Source organism: Venturia canescens, unplaced genomic scaffold, assembly GCF_019457755.1.
Source record: "Venturia canescens isolate UGA unplaced genomic scaffold, ASM1945775v1 PGA_scaffold_16__1_contigs__length_574578, whole genome shotgun sequence".
NCBI classification, from domain to species: Eukaryota; Metazoa; Arthropoda; class Insecta; order Hymenoptera; family Ichneumonidae; genus Venturia; species Venturia canescens.
In genome coordinates, this window is record NW_025108585.1 from 421,344 (window position 1) to 442,500 (window position 21,157).

At 49.3% G+C, this 21,157-nt stretch overlaps 1 protein-coding gene across 1 annotated transcript; it reads left to right on the forward strand.

The window, feature by feature from the left end:
- Nucleotides 1-17,837: 17,837 nt before the first annotated feature.
- LOC122418640 (MADS-box MEF2 type transcription factor MIG1-like) lies at nucleotides 17,838-19,091 on the forward strand. Its single transcript, XM_043432903.1, has one exon. It carries the CDS (start codon nucleotides 17,838-17,840, stop codon nucleotides 19,089-19,091), a length of 1,254 nt encoding a protein of 417 aa, XP_043288838.1.
- The last annotated feature ends 2,066 nt before the right edge of the window (nucleotides 19,092-21,157 follow it).

A 21,157-nucleotide genomic window follows, 5' to 3' on the forward strand; every position in this document is an offset into this window, starting at 1 on the left:
GTGGTAAGGTGACAGAAAAAGATAGAGAGAAAGGGAAATGCAAAGATGGAAAAAGAGAAATGAAGTGACGAAGAGAGATAACAAAGCGAAGTTAGAAAGAGATAGTTAGAGTGGGATAGAAAAAGATAGAAATTTAGAAAGATAGATAGATATATAGAGGAATAACGAAATAGAGCGAATTGATACATAGAGAAATGGAAAGATGGAGAGAGATGGAGAGAGACAGCGAAAAAGAGTGAGAAAGAGAGAGGTTCGAGGGATTGAATAAATAAGCCGTTAAAATAATGATCGTGTTTGAAAATGAAATTTTAATGATGGTACATTTGTTTAACATATAATATGTAAAAAATTAATTGCAATGTACGAGAGTTTCTTTGCCGTTAAAATAATCCTTCAATTTTTCTAATGCTCGGTGTCTGTGTGAGATTTCATTTTTTACCGATTTCGGTAATTCTGCATAAGTTTGGTCGTAACCGTCTGGAAGAAAAATGGGATCCCAACCGAAGTCCCGGGGACCTTTTGGACTGACGATTGTTCCTCTTGTACGACCTTTGAAAAGGATGACAGATCCGTCCGAGTCTCCGTTCGTGTAAGCAAACGTGCATATTGCTTCAGCACCTTTATCCTTCCAACCATCTAGCATTTTGTGCAGTCCATCGGGTCCTAGCTTGTCCGAGAACCATTTAATGTAAGGACCCGGTAGACCGTTCATCGCGTCGAAACATAAGCACGTATCCTCGATGATCACCGGACCTTTTACGATTTCATACGCTGCACGACATTTTGCTATGCTTATATCATCCGCATCCCCTTGATATTCCGCTAGATCAATGTCTTTGTTTATGATCTCACGGGGAAAATTCTTCCCCAATATTGATACGACCTCTTCTAGTTTCTTTATATTTCCAGTCACGAAGACGAGTGGTTTCCCCATTTTCTGTAACAAACAAAAACCAAAAACTCTTTTTCAATCAGACGTTCGCTTAAAAAGTAACAAGCGATTCTTTTGGATTTTATACTGGCACAGGGAAAATGTAGGATCTCGTCGTGATCTAGTCTTTTTACGCTCAGACGTACCGAGACCACGAAGCTATCAGAGACCGATGGGATTGTACTCCAAAACTGCACGCGTCCTCGAAATATTTTATTTAATGTTGCACTATTCGGACGATTACGCGTCCGCTCTCTTCCAGTCCTGTGCTCAGACTGCCCGGTCAGGCCAGCCAGCCCAAGAGTGGCGCATTCTCGAAGCTTCGGAGCGCGTCGTTCCGGCAAAAGTATAGTGGCGCCATCTGTACAGTAGCGTTCTCGAACGTAACTATTGTATTTTCATCGTTCGGCCACGCTACGCTTCGCTACTCTTCAGAGGTGAGAGAAATATAAATAGGAATAAAAACTGAAACAAATTTGCACAATTTTTTTTTTCATTTTAAACTTTTATAGGCCCCCGAGGATTGGAGGCTACACTGGTGAACGTTTACGGAAGCGTGTGAAGTAAGTGCAACATGAAGCGTTAAGGCGCATGTGCATGTCAATTCTTGTCCTCTCTAACGCCGATCGCCATTGGCTCGTGCGATTCAGAGGGGGAAACGACTATTGAGAGAAAAACTTTCGGTGTTAGGGATAGATATAGTTAATAGGTATAAAGATAGAGAGAACGGGAGACGCAGAGATAGAGTGATTAATAAAGAGACAAAGATAGATATAGAAGCGAAGTAAGAAAAATATAGTGAGAGAGGGATAGATAGAAATAGAGAGATAGAAAGATAGATAGATATCGGGAGTTAGAGGGATAACAAAATAGAACGAATTAAGAGATACAAAAATCGAAAGATAGAGAGAGATGGAAAGAAAGAGAGAGAGGGAGACAGACAGACAGTGAAAGAGAGAGAGAGGGAGAGAGAGAGAGAGAGAGAGAGAGAGAGAGAGAGAGAGAGAGAGAGAGAGAGACGGTGAGAGAGAGAGAGACGGTGAGCGAGAGAGACGGTGAGAGATGGTAGGTAGTGGTAAGGTGACAGAAAAAGATAGAGAGAAAGGGAAATGCAAAGATGGAAAAAGAGAAATGAAGTGACGAAGAGAGATAACAAAGCGAAGTTAGAAAGAGATAGTTAGAGTGGGATAGAAAAAGATAGAAATTTAGAAAGATAGATAGATATATAGAGGAATAACGAAATAGAGCGAATTGATACATAGAGAAATGGAAAGATGGAGAGAGATGGAGAGAGACAGCGAAAAAGAGTGAGAAAGAGAGAGGTTCGAGGGATTGAATAAATAAGCCGTTAAAATAATGATCGTGTTTGAAAATGAAATTTTAATGATGGTACATTTGTTTAACATATAATATGTAAAAAATTAATTGCAATGTACGAGAGTTTCTTTGCCGTTAAAATAATTCTTCAATTTTTCTAATGCTCGGTGTCTGTGTGAGATTTCATTTTTTACCGATTTCGGTAATTCTGCATAAGTTTGGTCGTAACCGTCTGGAAGAAAAATGGGATCCCAACCGAAGTCCCGGGGACCTTTTGGACTGACGATTGTTCCTCTTGTACGACCTTTGAAAAGGATGACAGATCCGTCCGAGTCTCCGTTCGTGTAAGCAAACGTGCATATTGCTTCAGCACCTTTATCCTTCCAACCATCTAGCATTTTGTGCAGTCCATCGGGTCCTAGCTTGTCCGAGAACCATTTAATGTAAGGACCCGGTAGACCGTTCATCGCGTCGAAACATAAGCACGTATCCTCGATGATCACCGGACCTTTTACGATTTCATACGCTGCACGACATTTTGCTATGCTTATATCATCCGCATCCCCTTGATATTCCGCTAGATCAATGTCTTTGTTTATGATCTCACGGGGAAAATTCTTCCCCAATATTGATACGACCTCTTCTAGTTTCTTTATATTTCCAGTCACGAAGACGAGTGGTTTCCCCATTTTCTGTAACAAACAAAAACCAAAAACTCTTTTTCAATCAGACGTTCGCTTAAAAAGTAACAAGCGATTCTTTTGGATTTTATACTGGCACAGGGAAAATGTAGGATCTCGTCGTGATCTAGTCTTTTTACGCTCAGACGTACCGAGACCACGAAGCTATCAGAGACCGATGGGATTGTACTCCAAAACTGCACGCGTCCTCGAAATATTTTATTTAATGTTGCACTATTCGGAAGATTACGCGTCCGCTCTCTTCCAGTCCTGTGCTCAGACTGCCCGGTCAGGCCAGCCAGCCCAAGAGTGGCGCATTCTCGAAGCTTCGGAGCGCGTCGTTCCGGCAAAAGTATAGTGGCGCCATCTGTACAGTAGCGTTCTCGAACGTAACTATTGTATTTTCATCGTTCGGCCACGCTACGCTTCGCTACTCTTCAGAGGTGAGAGAAATATAAATAGGAATAAAAACTGAAACAAATTTGCACAATTTTTTTTTTCATTTTAAACTTTTATAGGCCCCCGAGGATTGGAGGCTACACTGGTGAACGTTTACGGAAGCGTGTGAAGTAAATGCAACATGAAGCGTTAAGGCGCATGTGCATGTCAATTCTTGTCCTCTCTAACGCCGATCGCCATTGGCTCGTGCGATTCAGAGGGGGAAACGACTATTGAGAGAAAAACTTTCGGTGTTAGGGATAGATATAGTTAATAGGTATAAAGATAGAGAGAACGGGAGACCCAGAGATAGAGTGATTAATAAAGAGACAAAGATAGATATAGAAGCGAAGTAAGAAAAAGATAGTGAGAGAGGGATAGAAAGAAATAGAGAGATAGAAAGATAGATAGATATCGGGAGTTAGAGGGATAACAAAATAGAACGAATTAAGAGATACAAAAATCGAAAGATAGAGAGAGATGGAAAGAAAGAGAGAGAGAGAGGGAGACAGACAGACAGTGAAAGAGAGAGAGAGGGAGAGAAAGAGAAAGATAGAGAGACGGCGAGAGAGAGAGAGAAAGAGAGAGAGAAAGAGAGAGAGAGGGACAGAGAGAGAGAGAGAGAGACGGTGAGAGAGAGAGAGACGGTGAGCGAGAGAGACGGTGAGAGATGGTAGGTAGTGGTAAGGTGACAGAAAAAGATAGAGAGAAAGGGAAATGCAAAGATGGAAAAAGAGAAATGAAGTGACGAAGAGAGATAACAAAGCGAAGTTAGAAAGAGATAGTTAGAGTGGGATAGAAAAAGATAGAAATTTAGAAAGATAGATAGATATATAGAGGAATAACGAAATAGAGCGAATTGATACATAGAGAAATGGAAAGATGGAGAGAGATGGAGAGAGACAGCGAAAAAGAGTGAGAAAGAGAGAGGTTCGAGGGATTGAATAAATAAGCCGTTAAAATAATGATCGTGTTTGAAAATGAAATTTTAATGATGGTACATTTGTTTAACATATAATATGTAAAAAATTAATTGCAATGTACGAGAGTTTCTTTGCCGTTAAAATAATCCTTCAATTTTTCTAATGCTCGGTGTCTGTGTGAGATTTCATTTTTTACCGATTTCGGTAATTCTGCATAAGTTTGGTCGTAACCGTCTGGAAGAAAAATGGGATCCCAACCGAAGTCCCGGGGACCTTTTGGACTGACGATTGTTCCTCTTGTACGACCTTTGAAAAGGATGACAGATCCGTCCGAGTCTCCGTTCGTGTAAGCAAACGTGCATATTGCTTCAGCACCTTTATCCTTCCAACCATCTAGCATTTTGTGCAGTCCATCGGGTCCTAGCTTGTCCGAGAACCATTTAATGTAAGGACCCGGTAGACCGTTCATCGCGTCGAAACATAAGCACGTATCCTCGATGATCACCGGACCTTTTACGATTTCATACGCTGCACGACATTTTGCTATGCTTATATCATCCGCATCCCCTTGATATTCCGCTAGATCAATGTCTTTGTTTATGATCTCACGGGGAAAATTCTTCCCCAATATTGATACGACCTCTTCTAGTTTCTTTATATTTCCAGTCACGAAGACGAGTGGTTTCCCCATTTTCTGTAACAAACAAAAACCAAAAACTCTTTTTTAATCAGACGTTCGCTTAAAAAGTAACAAGCGATTCTTTTGGATTTTATACTGGCACAGGGAAAATGTAGGATCTCGTCGTGATCTAGTCTTTTTACGCTCAGACGTACCGAGACCACGAAGCTATCAGAGACCGATGGGATTGTACTCCAAAACTGCACGCGTCCTCGAAATATTTTATTTAATGTTGCACTATTCGGAAGATTACGCGTCCGCTCTCTTCCAGTCCTGTGCTCAGACTGCCCGGTCAGGCCAGCCAGCCCAAGAGTGGCGCATTCTCGAAGCTTCGGAGCGCGTCGTTCCGGCAAAAGTATAGTGGCGCCATCTGTACAGTAGCGTTCTCGAACGTAACTATTGTATTTTCATCGTTCGGCCACGCTACGCTTCGCTACTCTTCAGAGGTGAGAGAAATATAAATAGGAATAAAAACTGAAACAAATTTGCACAATTTTTTTTTTCATTTTAAACTTTTATAGGCCCCCGAGGATTGGAGGCTACACTGGTGAACGTTTACGGAAGCGTGTGAAGTAAGTGCAACATGAAGCGTTAAGGCGCATGTGCATGTCAATTCTTGTCCTCTCTAACGCCGATCGCCATTGGCTCGTGCGATTCAGAGGGGGAAACGACTATTGAGAGAAAAACTTTCGGTGTTAGGGATAGATATAGTTAATAGGTATAAAGATAGAGAGAACGGGAGACGCAGAGATAGAGTGATTAATAAAGAGACAAAGATAGATATAGAAGCGAAGTAAGAAAAATATAGTGAGAGAGGGATAGATAGAAATAGAGAGATAGAAAGATAGATAGATATCGGGAGTTAGAGGGATAACAAAATAGAACGAATTAAGAGATACAAAAATCGAAAGATAGAGAGAGATGGAAAGAAAGAGAGAGAGGGAGACAGACAGACAGTGAAAGAGAGAGAGAGGGAGAGAGAGAGAGAGAGAGAGAGAGAGAGAGAGAGAGAGAGAGAGAGAGAGAGAGAGAGAGAGAGAGAGAGAGAGAGAGACGGTGAGAGAGAGAGAGACGGTGAGCGAGAGAGACGGTGAGAGATGGTAGGTAGTGGTAAGGTGACAGAAAAAGATAGAGAGAAAGGGAAATGCAAAGATGGAAAAAGAGAAATGAAGTGACGAAGAGAGATAACAAAGCGAAGTTAGAAAGAGATAGTTAGAGTGGGATAGAAAAAGATAGAAATTTAGAAAGATAGATAGATATATAGAGGAATAACGAAATAGAGCGAATTGATACATAGAGAAATGGAAAGATGGAGAGAGATGGAGAGAGACAGCGAAAAAGAGTGAGAAAGAGAGAGGTTCGAGGGATTGAATAAATAAGCCGTTAAAATAATGATCGTGTTTGAAAATGAAATTTTAATGATGGTACATTTGTTTAACATATAATATGTAAAAAATTAATTGCAATGTACGAGAGTTTCTTTGCCGTTAAAATAATTCTTCAATTTTTCTAATGCTCGGTGTCTGTGTGAGATTTCATTTTTTACCGATTTCGGTAATTCTGCATAAGTTTGGTCGTAACCGTCTGGAAGAAAAATGGGATCCCAACCGAAGTCCCGGGGACCTTTTGGACTGACGATTGTTCCTCTTGTACGACCTTTGAAAAGGATGACAGATCCGTCCGAGTCTCCGTTCGTGTAAGCAAACGTGCATATTGCTTCAGCACCTTTATCCTTCCAACCATCTAGCATTTTGTGCAGTCCATCGGGTCCTAGCTTGTCCGAGAACCATTTAATGTAAGGACCCGGTAGACCGTTCATCGCGTCGAAACATAAGCACGTATCCTCGATGATCACCGGACCTTTTACGATTTCATACGCTGCACGACATTTTGCTATGCTTATATCATCCGCATCCCCTTGATATTCCGCTAGATCAATGTCTTTGTTTATGATCTCACGGGGAAAATTCTTCCCCAATATTGATACGACCTCTTCTAGTTTCTTTATATTTCCAGTCACGAAGACGAGTGGTTTCCCCATTTTCTGTAACAAACAAAAACCAAAAACTCTTTTTCAATCAGACGTTCGCTTAAAAAGTAACAAGCGATTCTTTTGGATTTTATACTGGCACAGGGAAAATGTAGGATCTCGTCGTGATCTAGTCTTTTTACGCTCAGACGTACCGAGACCACGAAGCTATCAGAGACCGATGGGATTGTACTCCAAAACTGCACGCGTCCTCGAAATATTTTATTTAATGTTGCACTATTCGGAAGATTACGCGTCCGCTCTCTTCCAGTCCTGTGCTCAGACTGCCCGGTCAGGCCAGCCAGCCCAAGAGTGGCGCATTCTCGAAGCTTCGGAGCGCGTCGTTCCGGCAAAAGTATAGTGGCGCCATCTGTACAGTAGCGTTCTCGAACGTAACTATTGTATTTTCATCGTTCGGCCACGCTACGCTTCGCTACTCTTCAGAGGTGAGAGAAATATAAATAGGAATAAAAACTGAAACAAATTTGGACAATTTTTTTTTTCATTTTAAACTTTTATAGGCCCCCGAGGATTGGAGGCTACACTGGTGAACGTTTACGGAAGCCTGTGAAGTAAGTGCAACATGAAGCGTTAAGGCGCATGTGCATGTCAATTCTTGTCCTCTCTAACGCCGATCGCCATTGGCTCGTGCGATTCAGAGGGGGAAACGACTATTGAGAGAAAAACTTTCGGTGTTAGGGATAGATATAGTTAATAGGTATTGTGACGTGACATTTTGCCCCGCCACTCGTACGAACCGTGTCGACCAGTGGACCGGGTTTGCGGCCCATTTTGACGCCACTGCGACTCGTCGGGCGATGTTCGGAACGAGACTCACCGCTACGTAATGTTAAGCTTTAGTTTAAGAATTCGCGCCTATAATCTGTTGCGCGACAATTACCTTTTGTTTTACCTATTCCCGGCCCGTGTTGGGAAGAGAGAGAAAGAGTTCAGTTTTCGTGAGTTACCTTGATTACAATATTTCAGAAATCTACTGTAGTTTCCGAGGTTTGGCGCTGCCTCCGCCACGCTGGACCGAGCGCATCGCTAATTTATACCTCCCGCACTACCTCGCTGTTCAACCCGATCTCGCCCGCGGGGAGCACTCTTCTCACCTCGTCTTCGAGCTTCGAACATCACTCTCGACCTGCGGACGGCTGAGAGGACACGCTGGCATAGGCCATCCGTTGAACGCCGCCCGTGCCTCTCCCGCCGTAGCAACCGAGAGTTGCACCGTCCGCACAGCTGTGAATTCGGGTGCCACGGTCCGTGCAATACGGCGCCTCGGTCGGTGGGGTTCGGGGGAGTTTCCTGGAGGAGAGGTGCTGCAATTGCCTGGTGGCTTATCGTCGTGGGCCCACCGTGACTTCATGACGTCTGGAGTCATGAGGGAGGCCTCCCCTCTGCCTTTTCAGAGATGCCCGCCGGATCCCCAAGAGGAAAGGCACTCGGATCACAGCCATTTAGTCGGGAGGAGCGTTTCACGTGGGCGGAAGAGGCGAGAGCAGCGAGGAACATCGTGCAATTAAGAATAGCGTAAAAGCGGTGCGGAAAGTAATTTCCGTACGCGCTTCACTTTTGAATTTACCGCGAATACGCGAGCCGGGAGGACGAACGCTAGTTCGCGCCCGGCGTGTGAGCGCTGCGGTGCTGGGTCCGAGTGGTGGGGAGAGCGCCGAACACCGAGGACCGCTCGCACGCACAATTAGTCTAATTCCGAGCACCGTACTGACGAGTCTGCGTTCCGGCGAACACCACCAAGCCTTTCCTTTGTGCGGCGAGTTGGATCCCTCGGTAAGTCCGTTCTTTATCTCCCCGAGTCATTTGTCTGGTTGAGCTTTTTCATGTTTTCTTTTTCGGAATCTAGTTCCGAGTTTTAGTTCAGATTTATATGGCGTTTCGAGAGACTTACGAGTCGAAGTATCGTGCGAGATTGCGGCCGATACTTCCCGGGTCTCGAATTTTGATAAAGTAACGCTCAACTAGGCAAATCGATTCCTTCAAGTTGGTTCAATAATTTCGTGCATTCAATTCCGTAAAATTGTCGTTATTAGAATTATATCCTTTGAGTTTTCGTTTTGTGAAGGCGCTGAATATAACGCGCAATATCTTTCGAGTACCTCTGTCTCTCTCTCCTTGCACGCGCCGAGGGCTCTAGCGAGCGCGCCCGGTCGCGCGATGTTTTCGTGCTTTCTCTCTCGTACTTGTTGTCGCGCTACGGACTATACGGCGGTTAGTTGCGTTCGCGTTTATTTTTATATTTCATTCCTTTCTTCTGTATCGCGTATTATTGTTCTCTCGTAGTTTAACCGACGTGCGACGTATTACCGTTTTCCGATACCTTATTCTTTTATTACGTTAACTATTACTTAAATTATTTATCAGTCCGTCATTACCTTGTCGCTCGCATTTTCTCACACTAGTACTTTACCTTCGGCCTTTGCCGCCGTTGACCTCGTACCTACGCGTTACCTACAGTCTTCGTGACTGATTAATTTTACCTCCAGTCTTCGCGACTGATGAATTTTACCTACAGTCCTCGCGACTGGTTAATTGTACCTACAGTCCTCGCGACTGATTAACTTTACCTACAGTCCTTGCGACTGATTAATCGTACCTCCAGCCCTCGCGGCTGATGAACTTTACCTGCGCATTACCTACGGTACTTGTTACCGGTTACCTTTTACCTACAGCCCTCGTGGCTGATTAATCGTACCTCCAGCCTTCGCGGCTGATGAACTTTACCTGCGCTTTACCTACGGCCCTCGCGGCTGGTTACGTGTTACCTGCGTTTACCTGAGACACTCAATTCGTGGGTGTCGAATAACGAATGTGAGGCGTGCGAATATGCGAAGCGACAGATCAGTTCTATTATTTTCATTATCCAGATTCTACCCGTCACTTGTATTATATCGTTTGAAATCGTGACCGATCCTTAAAAATTCACCGAATCTCGTATCTTATTATTTTGTTCTCGAATGTTTGCGTCGATCCCCATTAATGTCTTTCTTGTACCTTTACGCGTCGTCACGGAGTTGAATAAATTGTGAATATTTTGCCAAATTACTATCTTGTGTCGATTATGTTATTTTGCGTTCCTGATTGCTACTTTTCCCCAAGGATTCCCCCCTCTACCTTCTGTATCTCAGTTTGAGCTGAGTAGCCGGACCGTCCTCGGTCACTCGTGTCCCTCGCGCACTCTGAGTATCGTGATCTGTTGGCGTTACCATCGTAGAGAGTGAATAAAATTAAAGTCGAGTAATCGGCGGTACTTCGTACCTGGCGCCCAATTCACTCTCGTGGCCGGAGAGTCGTGCGAGCCGACGAGACGGGTGAGCCGAGAAGGGACCAATCGTACCCTCGCGGGGAAAATTGCGTTACAAATGGCGCCCAACGTGGGGCCCGAAAAGTAGTAATTTATTAGGATCCAGAATGTTGTAATGTTGAATTTTGATTCCGTATTTCGTGTTTCGCGTTTTTCGCTGCGATATATTTTCGGTAACCATTACGCCGTGGATCCGTTTAGCCCGCGTCGAGAAATGTCGATCTATTTTGGCGTTGCGTTTGGAAACATTTTTTTTGCGATATAGAGACCTCGACGTGCTGGGAGATCTTGAGATATTTTGATCTTTTGTTTCTTATTCTGACTTCTCGGAATATTTCGTATTATTGTGTTTAGCGGACACTCCCGAGAACAGAGGCGTTATTATTGTGGTGTGACCAAATAAAATTTGTTTTCCCTTTTACCTCTCGGGTAACTACGATATATTTTTCCGACGAAATATTATCTCGATTTCTTTTGTACGCACTTTGTGTTTACCTGGTACGCTACCAGCCGTATTAACTTCTCGCCTTATTTACATTTTTTGTTCTCTCAACGCTTCTGCCTCAGTACCTCTATTGTGCCGCTTAACCTGTGCTATGTTTAAATATCGTGTTTCTTAGTTGTAAGAAATTCTGCTTATTTCTTGTGCTTGTGTGCTACATCATTTACCTCTCCTAATCCCTTGTGTCATCGGTGAACATATTGGCTTGGTCGAATTGTTTTGAATTTGACTCGACCGGTTGCCCCGTACTGTCGCCTCGCGTAAGAGGGCATAAGACCAACGTTTCTAGTGCGTAGTGTAGAAGCCTACGTTGTTGGCAGTTAGCCCCCCTGAAAGTCAACATTCGCATCGCGAACGAGGGCATAAGCCCGATACCAAGAACTCGTGCCGCCTGAACGTACGAGATCGGCAGTTAGCCCCGCCCAACCATGTAAACAGTGCCTCTATTGTCCCGTTTAGAGGACTCAAAATCATCCACGCGTGAGCTGTGTCAGTAACGGGATATTATCGCGATAATCCGTCATTTCTCGCAAAAACGTTAATCCAGTATTTACGTCGACCGCTTCGAATTGCGAAAAATAATTTTTTTGGGAAATCGGACGGTTCACGGATTACCCCCCACTTATCACCGACACCGAGCGAGGGGGGAGCCACCTAGTCGACTCAGCCGACAAGCGCCATTCTTCGAGTATCCGCGTCAGTGAACGGTTCAATCGCTAATCGATCCCGATCGTTAACCCGTGTACTCGTATTATTAGCCGCCTTTCGAATAATCGACTTATTTTTCGCGCTCCGGTATTTATTTCGGGACATTTAATTTACCTTGGCTCTAACGTACCGCGCATTGCCGTCCGAGTTGAGCCGTGACTCCCTTTCACGAGTCTGTTGGTTTGGCGTTTGGCGGAAGTACCGGGAATTCGAGCAAGCCCCAGCATCTATAAGATCTGTTTACCTTGTACCTGACGAATTACGCGTCGCTTTCCGCCGCCACTAATTCGTCTTTAATTTGCTGTTGCTTCGGTTTTCTCCAACGCGACGAGTTTGATTTCGTATATATTACCTTAGGAATTTGAATCCTTACCTGTTCATCGGATTCAAATTCTTACCAGTTACCTCGCGGAGTTGAATCCTTACCTATTACCTGCCGAATCTGGATTCGTCCAAATTCGAGTTACCTTCGGATTCAACCCCGCGCCTATTACCTTTCGAAGTCAAACTCTTACCTTGCTCTTCCGTTATTTGCCTCATCTAATCGGTCGATCCTGCGGCGCAAACTCGAGTTCGCGAACTCGCGACGCGGTGTATCTCGGGAGATCTATTGGTTCCGTTATCTGTGTCGGAAATACCTTTCGTTTTGTGACTTGATTACCTGGAGGTTTCGCGAGCTCGCACAGCTCAGTTTCCTTCGTATCCGACCCGGAACCGATCCGCGTCGAAAATCGCTGCGTCGTTCCGACTCGCGCTTAGCCGTTTCGTACCGCGTACACCCGGTTGCGTGCCATCATGCCAGAAGGGAACCGGGACGGTTCACCGAAATTCGGTGAGGGCCCGCAACGTACTTCGTCTCCTCCGCCAGTGGGCGCTGAGGGGGGCGAAAAGGGGGCATTCGAGGTCGACCCGCGTGTACGTGACGCCCCGCCCGTCTGCGGCGCGGCTGGATATGACTCCGGTATGGGGCATACCTTGCCACCCGAGGACGGATCGAGCTTGTCCTATGCCTGGCCCGGGGACACCACCCGAATCACGGGCAGTTTCCAAGGGCCGGTCATGACGGCCATGGGAGCGAGTGGCGGACCGTTCGAACCTCCACGCGGGCCGGAACAACCCGGCCACCCGGAGATCTGGTCGAGGGTACTCCACCACGGCCCGAATCTCGGTCCCGGCCCCCTAAACCATCAACCGTGGACGGGACTTCCCACGAATACGCCGCCCAGGCCAACGGGCGCCCGCCCACGCACCGATCGCTCTAGAGGCCCGAACCAGCCCGGAATCCACCCCGGTCACGATCCACTAACGGGTACCAGTGAACATTTCCAAGGCGGACGAGGACCTCCTCACCATTATGCCACCCCAACGGTTAACGAACCCAGGTCAGTATATGAGCCGCCTCCGCGTGTAACTACGGAGTATTCTCACTCGCGTGCACCGATCTCTCCGTCCGCGGTATTACACCTGATGAGAAAATGGAACATCTCTTTCTCTGGGAAACGGGGGGAAGATGTCGACACTTTTCTCACGCGTATCTCGGAGGGCCGCGCCCTCGTACCGGTATCAGACACCGATTTAATCCGCTGCATTCCCTTCTTCCTAAATGGGGTCGCCCTTCAGTGGTTCCGAAACGACCACGATCGCTGGAATACCTGGGCGGAATTCGCGTCCGCTTGTCGTTTGCGTTTCGGGGACCCCGACTACCAATATGCGCTTCGGGAAGAAATTATGCGTAGGACCCAAGGATTAGACGAGCCAGTCGCGGACTACCTAACATGCCTTCGGGGATTATTTAATCGTCTCCAACCTCCCTGGAGCGAGTCAGAGCAGGTCCAGTACGCGCACCGTAACTTGATCCCGCGACTTCATATCGCTATCCACCGGGACGATTTATTTGACTTCGATTCGTTCGAGCATATCGCCGTCCGGGTAGAGAAAAGTTTTGCCGTCTCGCGCACCTATCGCGCCCCACCAGCTCCGAACCAGTCTCTGTGTCCGGAACTGGCCTATCGCGGCTCTAAAACCTTCCCTAACAACCCCGGCCGCAAATTATTCGCGGCGGTAGAAACGTGGCCAGAGCTAGACGGCAGGAACGAAACGTCTGCCGAAAGGCCCCCCGAATCGAACGAGTCAAACGACTCGGACTCGACCCCAGTTCTCGAGAGCGTAAACGCCGCGCAACAAGCCCCGAATCCTCCCCGAAGACGACGTAAGACAGTATCCAACGCGACTACCGGAACCGCGCCGAAACTCAACGCTACCGCGGAACCACTACGTTCATTAAACCCGTTCCTCGATGCGATGCCTTCTCCTGGCGGAAACAACCCTGCCCCGAGCAACGCCGCAGCCCAACCGCGACCACCTACTTGCTGGAATTGCGGAAAACCCGGACACCGGTTTAATGCATGCGGAGAAGCTCGAGTCGTATTTTGTTACCGCTGCGGGCGCCGAGGCCAAAAATCAACCGAATGCTCGTGTGCGGGAAACCGCTGAAGGCGGGTCCGGGACATATTTTAGTGGAACCCGCCGAAATCGTCAGTTTACCTCGCGAAACACCTGCTGCGTCTCGCGAATTACCTTGTACCTTCTTGCATTCGGATGACGAGCCACCTCGCGAATTACCTGCTGCGTCTCGCGAATTACCTGCCGCGTCTCGCGACTTACCTCGTACCTCCTCGCATTCGAATGACGCGCTACCTCGCGAATTACCCCGTACCTCCTCGCATTCGAAGGACGCGTTGCCTCCCGTTTTACCTAATACCTCGCCACGGGACGCCGAAACTATCCGGTGCGGTACCGTCCAAACGGAAGAAAGCCCCACCGCGTTTTTCGTGACGTTCACTCTCCAAGGCCACCCGGTGAGAGCACTATTCGATTCCGGTTCAAGTCGCACGTTTTTCGGCCCCCTCGCGATCCAATGGGTCGACAACCTGGGCATCCCGAGGGAGCGCTGCCGCCCTCGCGGCGTGGAGATGGCTGGCGGTCAAAAAGCCATCGCGAGTGAGGTCGTCAACCCCGTCATTTACCTAAACGGTCGTCCTTTCCGTTTGACCGCGTACCTGTTACCTGCCTTGGTGTTACCTTGTATCTTGGGCCTCGACTTCATGCGAGCGGGCCACTGGGTTGTCGACTTCGCGAGCGGAAAATGGTTCAGTTGGCTCGAACCTCAACGCGTACATTCCTTCGAAGCCCAGATGAGCCCATCTACAGTCCATTACCTTTGCGGCGGGCTACAGATTCTCACACCCGACCAAGACACTACCCTAAAAACTCTCGTGAGCCAGGAAATACCGAAACCTCCCGAAAAACCAGGCTGCACTTCTCTGACAGAACACCACATTGACGTGGGAGGGCATACCGCGATCAAACAGCGTTACTACGCCGTCTCACCAGCCATCGAGAAGGCGATTCACGAGGCGGTTCGAGAGATGCTCGCGGACGAAATTATAGAACCGTCCGTCAGTGATTGGTCTAGCCCCATAGTCATGGTCAAAAAGCCCAACGGGAAGTTGCGATTCTGTCTTGACTTTCGAAAGGTCAACGAAGTGACTAAAAAGGACGCGTACCCGATACCCTTGATGAATAGCATTTTAGATCGGCTGCGGCAAGCAAATTATATTACCACCCTCGACCTCAGCCAGGCGTATTTTCAAATCCCGCTAGCAGAGAAAAGTCGCGAAATCACAGCTTTTACCGTCCCGGGAATGGGTTTGTTCCAATTTCGTCGCATGCCGTTTGGATTAACCAACGCGCCGGCCACATTCCAACGGTTGCTCGATCGCCTTATCGGTCCTGAAATGCAACCCCACGTTTATGTGTATCTCGATGACATAATTATCGTAACTGCCACATTCGAAGAACACCTAGAATGGCTACGCCGCGTGTTGACCAAAATTCGAAACGCGGGTTTAACCATCAACCCCGATAAAAGTGAGTTCTGTCGGTCGGAAGTGAAATACCTTGGCTTCTTAGTGAATCGCGACGGTCTACAAATCGACCCGGAGAGAGTCGCGCCCGTAGTCAATTATCCGGCGCCGCGAAATATCAAACAACTTCGTCGTTTTCTCGGCATGGCATCGTGGTATCGTCGATTCATCCCGGCTTTCGCGACGCTAGCCAACCCGCTCACTTCCCTATTGAAGAAGACAGCCATCTGGTCCTGGGAAGCCCCTCAGCGCGAAGCCTTCCGAGAGATTCGCGAGCGTCTATCTACCTCACCTACCTTAAGTTGCCCCGATTTTGAGTTACCTTTCGTTCTGCAAACCGACGCCAGTAGCGTAGGCTTGGGCGCCGTCTTAACACAGACCGTCGACGGCGTGGAGCACGTAATCGCCTATGCGAGTCGCGCGCTGATCGCCGCCGAAAGGAATTATACGACCACCGAACAAGAATGCCTCGCCGTTATTTGGGCGGTACGGAAATTCCGCTGCTACCTGGAAGGTTATTATTTCACCGTGATAACCGACCACTCCAGCCTACGGTGGTTGCATAATCTCAAAAATCCCTCCGGTCGTTTAGGACGCTGGGCCCTGGAGCTCCAGGAGTATAACTACCAGATTATTCATCGGAAAGGTGCGTTGCATCATGTGCCTGACGCCCTTTCCCGCATCCCCGAGGATTCGTGTGCCCTGCTCCTACCTCCCCCCGAAAGTCAAGACCGGTGGTACAACCGCAAATTCCGCGCCGTCCGCAGAGCGCCGGACCAATATCCTGATTGGCGTTGCGAGGACGATCGCCTTTACCACCATCGTCCCCCACGATTTCCAGCCCTCGAGGTCGTTGACTTGGAGGCGTGGAAACTCGTATTACCGTTCGAACGTCGGCAACAAGCGTTGTTCAACTCCCACGATGTTCCGCAAGCCGGTCACCTGGGCGTTGAAAAGACATTCCACCGCCTCAGTCTTCGGTATTACTGGCCGAATATGTTCCGTGATGTTGTCAAGTACGTTCGTAGGTGCGCCGTGTGCCAGCGGTGTAAGGTAGAGCAAGCCACTCCCGTCGGTCTTATGGGAAAACGAATTCTAGAGCAACCGTGGGATATAGTTGCCGGAGATGTCATGGGCCCCTTACCTACCAGTAAAAGCGGGTTTACCTACGTCCTCGTTCTCCAGGATTTGTTCACGAAATGGATCGAAATAGTCCCCCTCCGGAAAGCTACCGGTAAGAAAATCGCGGAGGCTGTCGAAAACGAAATCGCGTGCCGCTGGGGTCACCCTCGCATTTTCCTCACAGATAACGGAACCGAATTCGTCAACCGCGATATCCGAGCGCTGACCGAACGGCTAGGCGTCCGACACCAGACTATCGCCCCGTATCACCCCCAGGCAAATCCCGTCGAACGGGTTAATAGAGTCATCAAGAGTATGATAGTTTCATACCTCGGTCCGGACCATCGCGAGTGGGACGTACACTTACCTGCCCTCCGTTTCGCGTATAATACCGCTTATCATACGTCCATTCAGGCGAGCCCGGCCTACCTGAATTACGGGCGCGAACCGAAGCCCCCGCATCGTCTACTCCCGGAAGGGCCGGGGACCGAATCTCACACACCTCAATCCTGGGTCGAACGCATGAAACAATTGGAAACCGTGCGCCGACTCGCCCGAATCGCGATTACCGAGGCTCAGGAACGACAAGCTCTTTATTACAATCGCAAACACCGCGACCGCGATTATCGGGTAGACGACTTAGTGTTAAAAAAGCAACATGTCTTGTCATCGGCGACTCAACACGTGGCCGCTAAACTAGCCACCAAATTCCATGGCCCCTTTATCATTCGGAGGAAAATTTCTCCGGTGGTCATGGAACTGTCGAATTTGGAAGGGACCTGGAGTGGGAAAATTCACGTGCAGGACCTCAAGCCCTACGTGAATTGACCGAGCCAGTGTCTCAATAGCATTGACACACCCCAACCTTTTGCGTCCTCACTTCGCTTCCTTCTTCACACTCCCGGACCTACCTTTGTCGCCACCCTGCCCGCTTGTTTGCTCTGTGCTTAAATGTTCTTTCTGGTGTGCTTTACGTTCCACAGCTTCGCATGTACCTCCGACGCTTCGTACCTAAATACCTGCCATTAGTACCTAGTACCTTGTACCTCGCCTCGCTCAACGATTACCCCGACATTACCTTGGACCCGTACCTGCTTACCATCATCGTTACCTCCCACCGGGCACCACCGCTACCTCAGCTGTATCTACGGACTGTACCTTATTACCTGCGACTCGGCCTCCATCGCGTTCCCCGTCGGGACCCCGTCGTCAAGTCCCCCCGGAGATACTCTCGGTACGTACCACTCACGCCACGACATGAGCGCACCCCCTCCACCCATTATCAAAATGGAAATTTCCTCATCGTCAGAAGGGGATAGCGACGACTCGTTCCCCTCGCTGCCCGAGATAGACCCGGGAAGCGAGACCGAAGACGAGTTACTCCGAGACCCCGACGAGAGAAGAACACCTCCTCAGCGGAGACGATCTTCGACGGCACACCGGCGATCACCTCAACCAACCTCGGCCGAGTCCCGGGATCGATCACCTCGCTCTCCCCGGCGGGTTCCATCCGAGACGAGATATTCGCCTTCGCGGGACCCCTCCCCCAACGAGCCAAGATCGAACCCACGTCGCACTCAACCACCACCGCCGCGTTCCCCAGCGCCAATGGAGATTCTAGAGGAGTTGTTGGAAGCTCTGGATCGGCAGGAACCCTTCGGAGTGGACGACAATCCGGTGTTCGACAACATCCGCCCGTACGCACCCCTGCTGGCAGCAGGAGAATTCGTGCGCCCAGGGTTCCTCGACGCTCTAATCGGCTTGATACGAGCGCTAACGCACCGCCGCTCCGGGTATTGCCCGATTGCGGAGGGGCTCCAGCACCCGCGGTCCATGGGGTCCTCGGCGACGATCAAGGCGTTCCCCCCGACTCGAGACGCCTCCTCCCAGACTACCCACTCGGCAGTACGGGAAGTCGCCAGCCAAACCGAACCACCGACCGCTGGCGATACGAGCAGCCAGACCAACCCGCCGACGGCACGCGACGTGAGCAGCCAAACCTTACCCGTCGACGGGCCGCGAGATACCTTGGAGCGCCAGCTGTCAACGCCACAAGAACCCGAGGGAGAAGGCACAGCCCCAGCTTCAGAGGCAGGCCGACAAAGAGAGCGACCCCGTGAACAACGCACCTACGGGAGGGGCACATCCTCGGCGCAACCACCAGCCCCCACGAAACCGCACGGAGGAGAATACCGGACGGCGAATCGATCCGCAGGACCCAGGGCCCCCAGAGGTAGGGGAGTGGCCCCGAACAACCCCGCCCCACCCGCTACCACGGCGACCACGAAAGCTCCAGAGGTCCCGCCGAAACCATCAGGGCGGCAAGAGTCCACTTCTCGATATGGCCGGTGCTTCAACTGCGGGAGCGCCTCTCACCGACGACAAACCTGCACCCAGCCGCCACGCCAGTTTTGTTTCCGATGCGGGGAGCTGGATGTCACGGTTCGGACCTGCCCGAAGCACGGCTCCGCTTACGAAAAGGAAGAACCCTGGAACTGGAACCGCCGATAACGGGTCCCGCGGGATCACCGTACCTGCTCGCCGCGGATCAGACTCCACCTACCTTCCACCCCCCTGTTTACCTAACACCTGCGTGGATGGCCTAATGCTTCACCGCGGCTAGTACCTAGCTGTCCTAGTTAAGAATCCGTCACCTTTAATCTTAAGTCAACCGATTTTCGGGTTGCTCCCTCCCCGGTGAACTTCTTTTGGTTTGTGTTTTAGTTTTGCTCGGAGGAATCGGTTCAGAACGCCCAAGCGTTTATGGGCCCAAAGGCCAGGCAATGGAGGGCTATCCCCATTGGTTTCCCTTGGTTCTGTCTCTTTGTTTTTTTTTGTCCTTTGTCTTTCTTTTTTTTGTTCTTTTTTTTTTTCTCTTTTCTCTCCTCGTTCTCTGAGTGAGTTTCGGCAAGATAGCCGAGCATCTGAACCGAGTACCTTTCGCAGGAAGGATTCCTGTCGCAAGAGCGTTACCTTTCACTTTGTTAATCTTTCCATTTATAATTATTAGCCTTAAGTAAACTTACCTCAAAGACAGGGTATGACCATTGTTCCGCTATGCTAGAGTAAACCTATTAAAGACTACGTAATTCCTGTTAAATCTCGTTTTATTATTGCATGTCACACCCCAATTTCACCTTCGCCTGTCTTCGTGGAGTCGTCCGCGACACTTCGTGTGGAGTGCGTGTTGCTTCGCGGTGCAGCCTTCTGCTGGAGTCCGAGAACGTATTGAGTTCCTTCTTTTTTTTTTTTTTCTCTGTCGTATTGAACCAAATTAATGTGGAGATGGAGCACGCGTAAGGCGTGGAGGACTGGTAAAATCTGGGCTCCGTGGAGGACGAGCCGAGGGAGCCAACTTTGTTTCAGATCAAACGCACTTGGCCATTCGGGAAGCCGGGAGACACGTTCGTGCGAGTGAGCACCGAGAGAAGTCACCCGAAGGAGGCACAACATCGCCCACCACCCATCGCCGACATCGTCGAGTGTCACCCATCACCGAGACAAGCAAATTCTGGGGTGGAGGTTTGTGACGTGACATTTTGCCCCGCCACTCGTACGAACCGTGTCGACCAGTGGACCGGGTTTGCGGCCCATTTTGACGCCACTGCGACTCGTCGGGCGATGTTCGGAACGAGACTCACCGCTACGTAATGTTAAGCTTTAGTTTAAGAATTCGCGCCTATAATCTGTTGCGCGACAATTACCTTTTGTTTTACCTATTCCCGGCCCGTGTTGGGAAGAGAGAGAAAGAGTTCAGTTTTCGTGAGTTACCTTGATTACAATATTTCAGAAATCTACTGTAGTTTCCGAGGTTTGGCGCTGCCTCCGCCACGCTGGACCGAGCGCATCGCTAATTTATACCTCCCGCACTACCTCGCTGTTCAACCCGATCTCGCCCGCGGGGAGCACTCTTCTCACCTCGTCTTCGAGCTTCGAACATCACTCTCGACCTGCGGACGGCTGAGAGGACACGCTGGCATAGGCCATCCGTTGAACGCCGCCCGTGCCTCTCCCGCCGTAGCAACCGAGAGTTGCACCGTCCGCACAGCTGTGAATTCGGGTGCCACGGTCCGTGCAATACGGCGCCTCGGTCGGTGGGGTTCGGGGGAGTTTCCTGGAGGAGAGGTGCTGCAATTGCCTGGTGGCTTATCGTCGTGGGCCCACCGTGACTTCATGACGTCTGGAGTCATGAGGGAGGCCTCCCCTCTGCCTTTTCAGAGATGCCCGCCGGATCCCCAAGAGGAAAGGCACTCGGATCACAGCCATTTAGTCGGGAGGAGCGTTTCACGTGGGCGGAAGAGGCGAGAGCAGCGAGGAACATCGTGCAATTAAGAATAGCGTAAAAGCGGTGCGGAAAGTAATTTCCGTACGCGCTTCACTTTTGAATTTACCGCGAATACGCGAGCCGGGAGGACGAACGCTAGTTCGCGCCCGGCGTGTGAGCGCTGCGGTGCTGGGTCCGAGTGGTGGGGAGAGCGCCGAACACCGAGGACCGCTCGCACGCACAATTAGTCTAATTCCGAGCACCGTACTGACGAGTCTGCGTTCCGGCGAACACCACCAAGCCTTTCCTTTGT

Excerpts from the sequence above, each read along its gene's own strand:
- LOC122418640 (XM_043432903.1), top strand. The coding sequence starts at position 17,838 with ATGAGCGCACCCCCTCCACCCATTATCAAAATGGAAATTTCCTCATCG.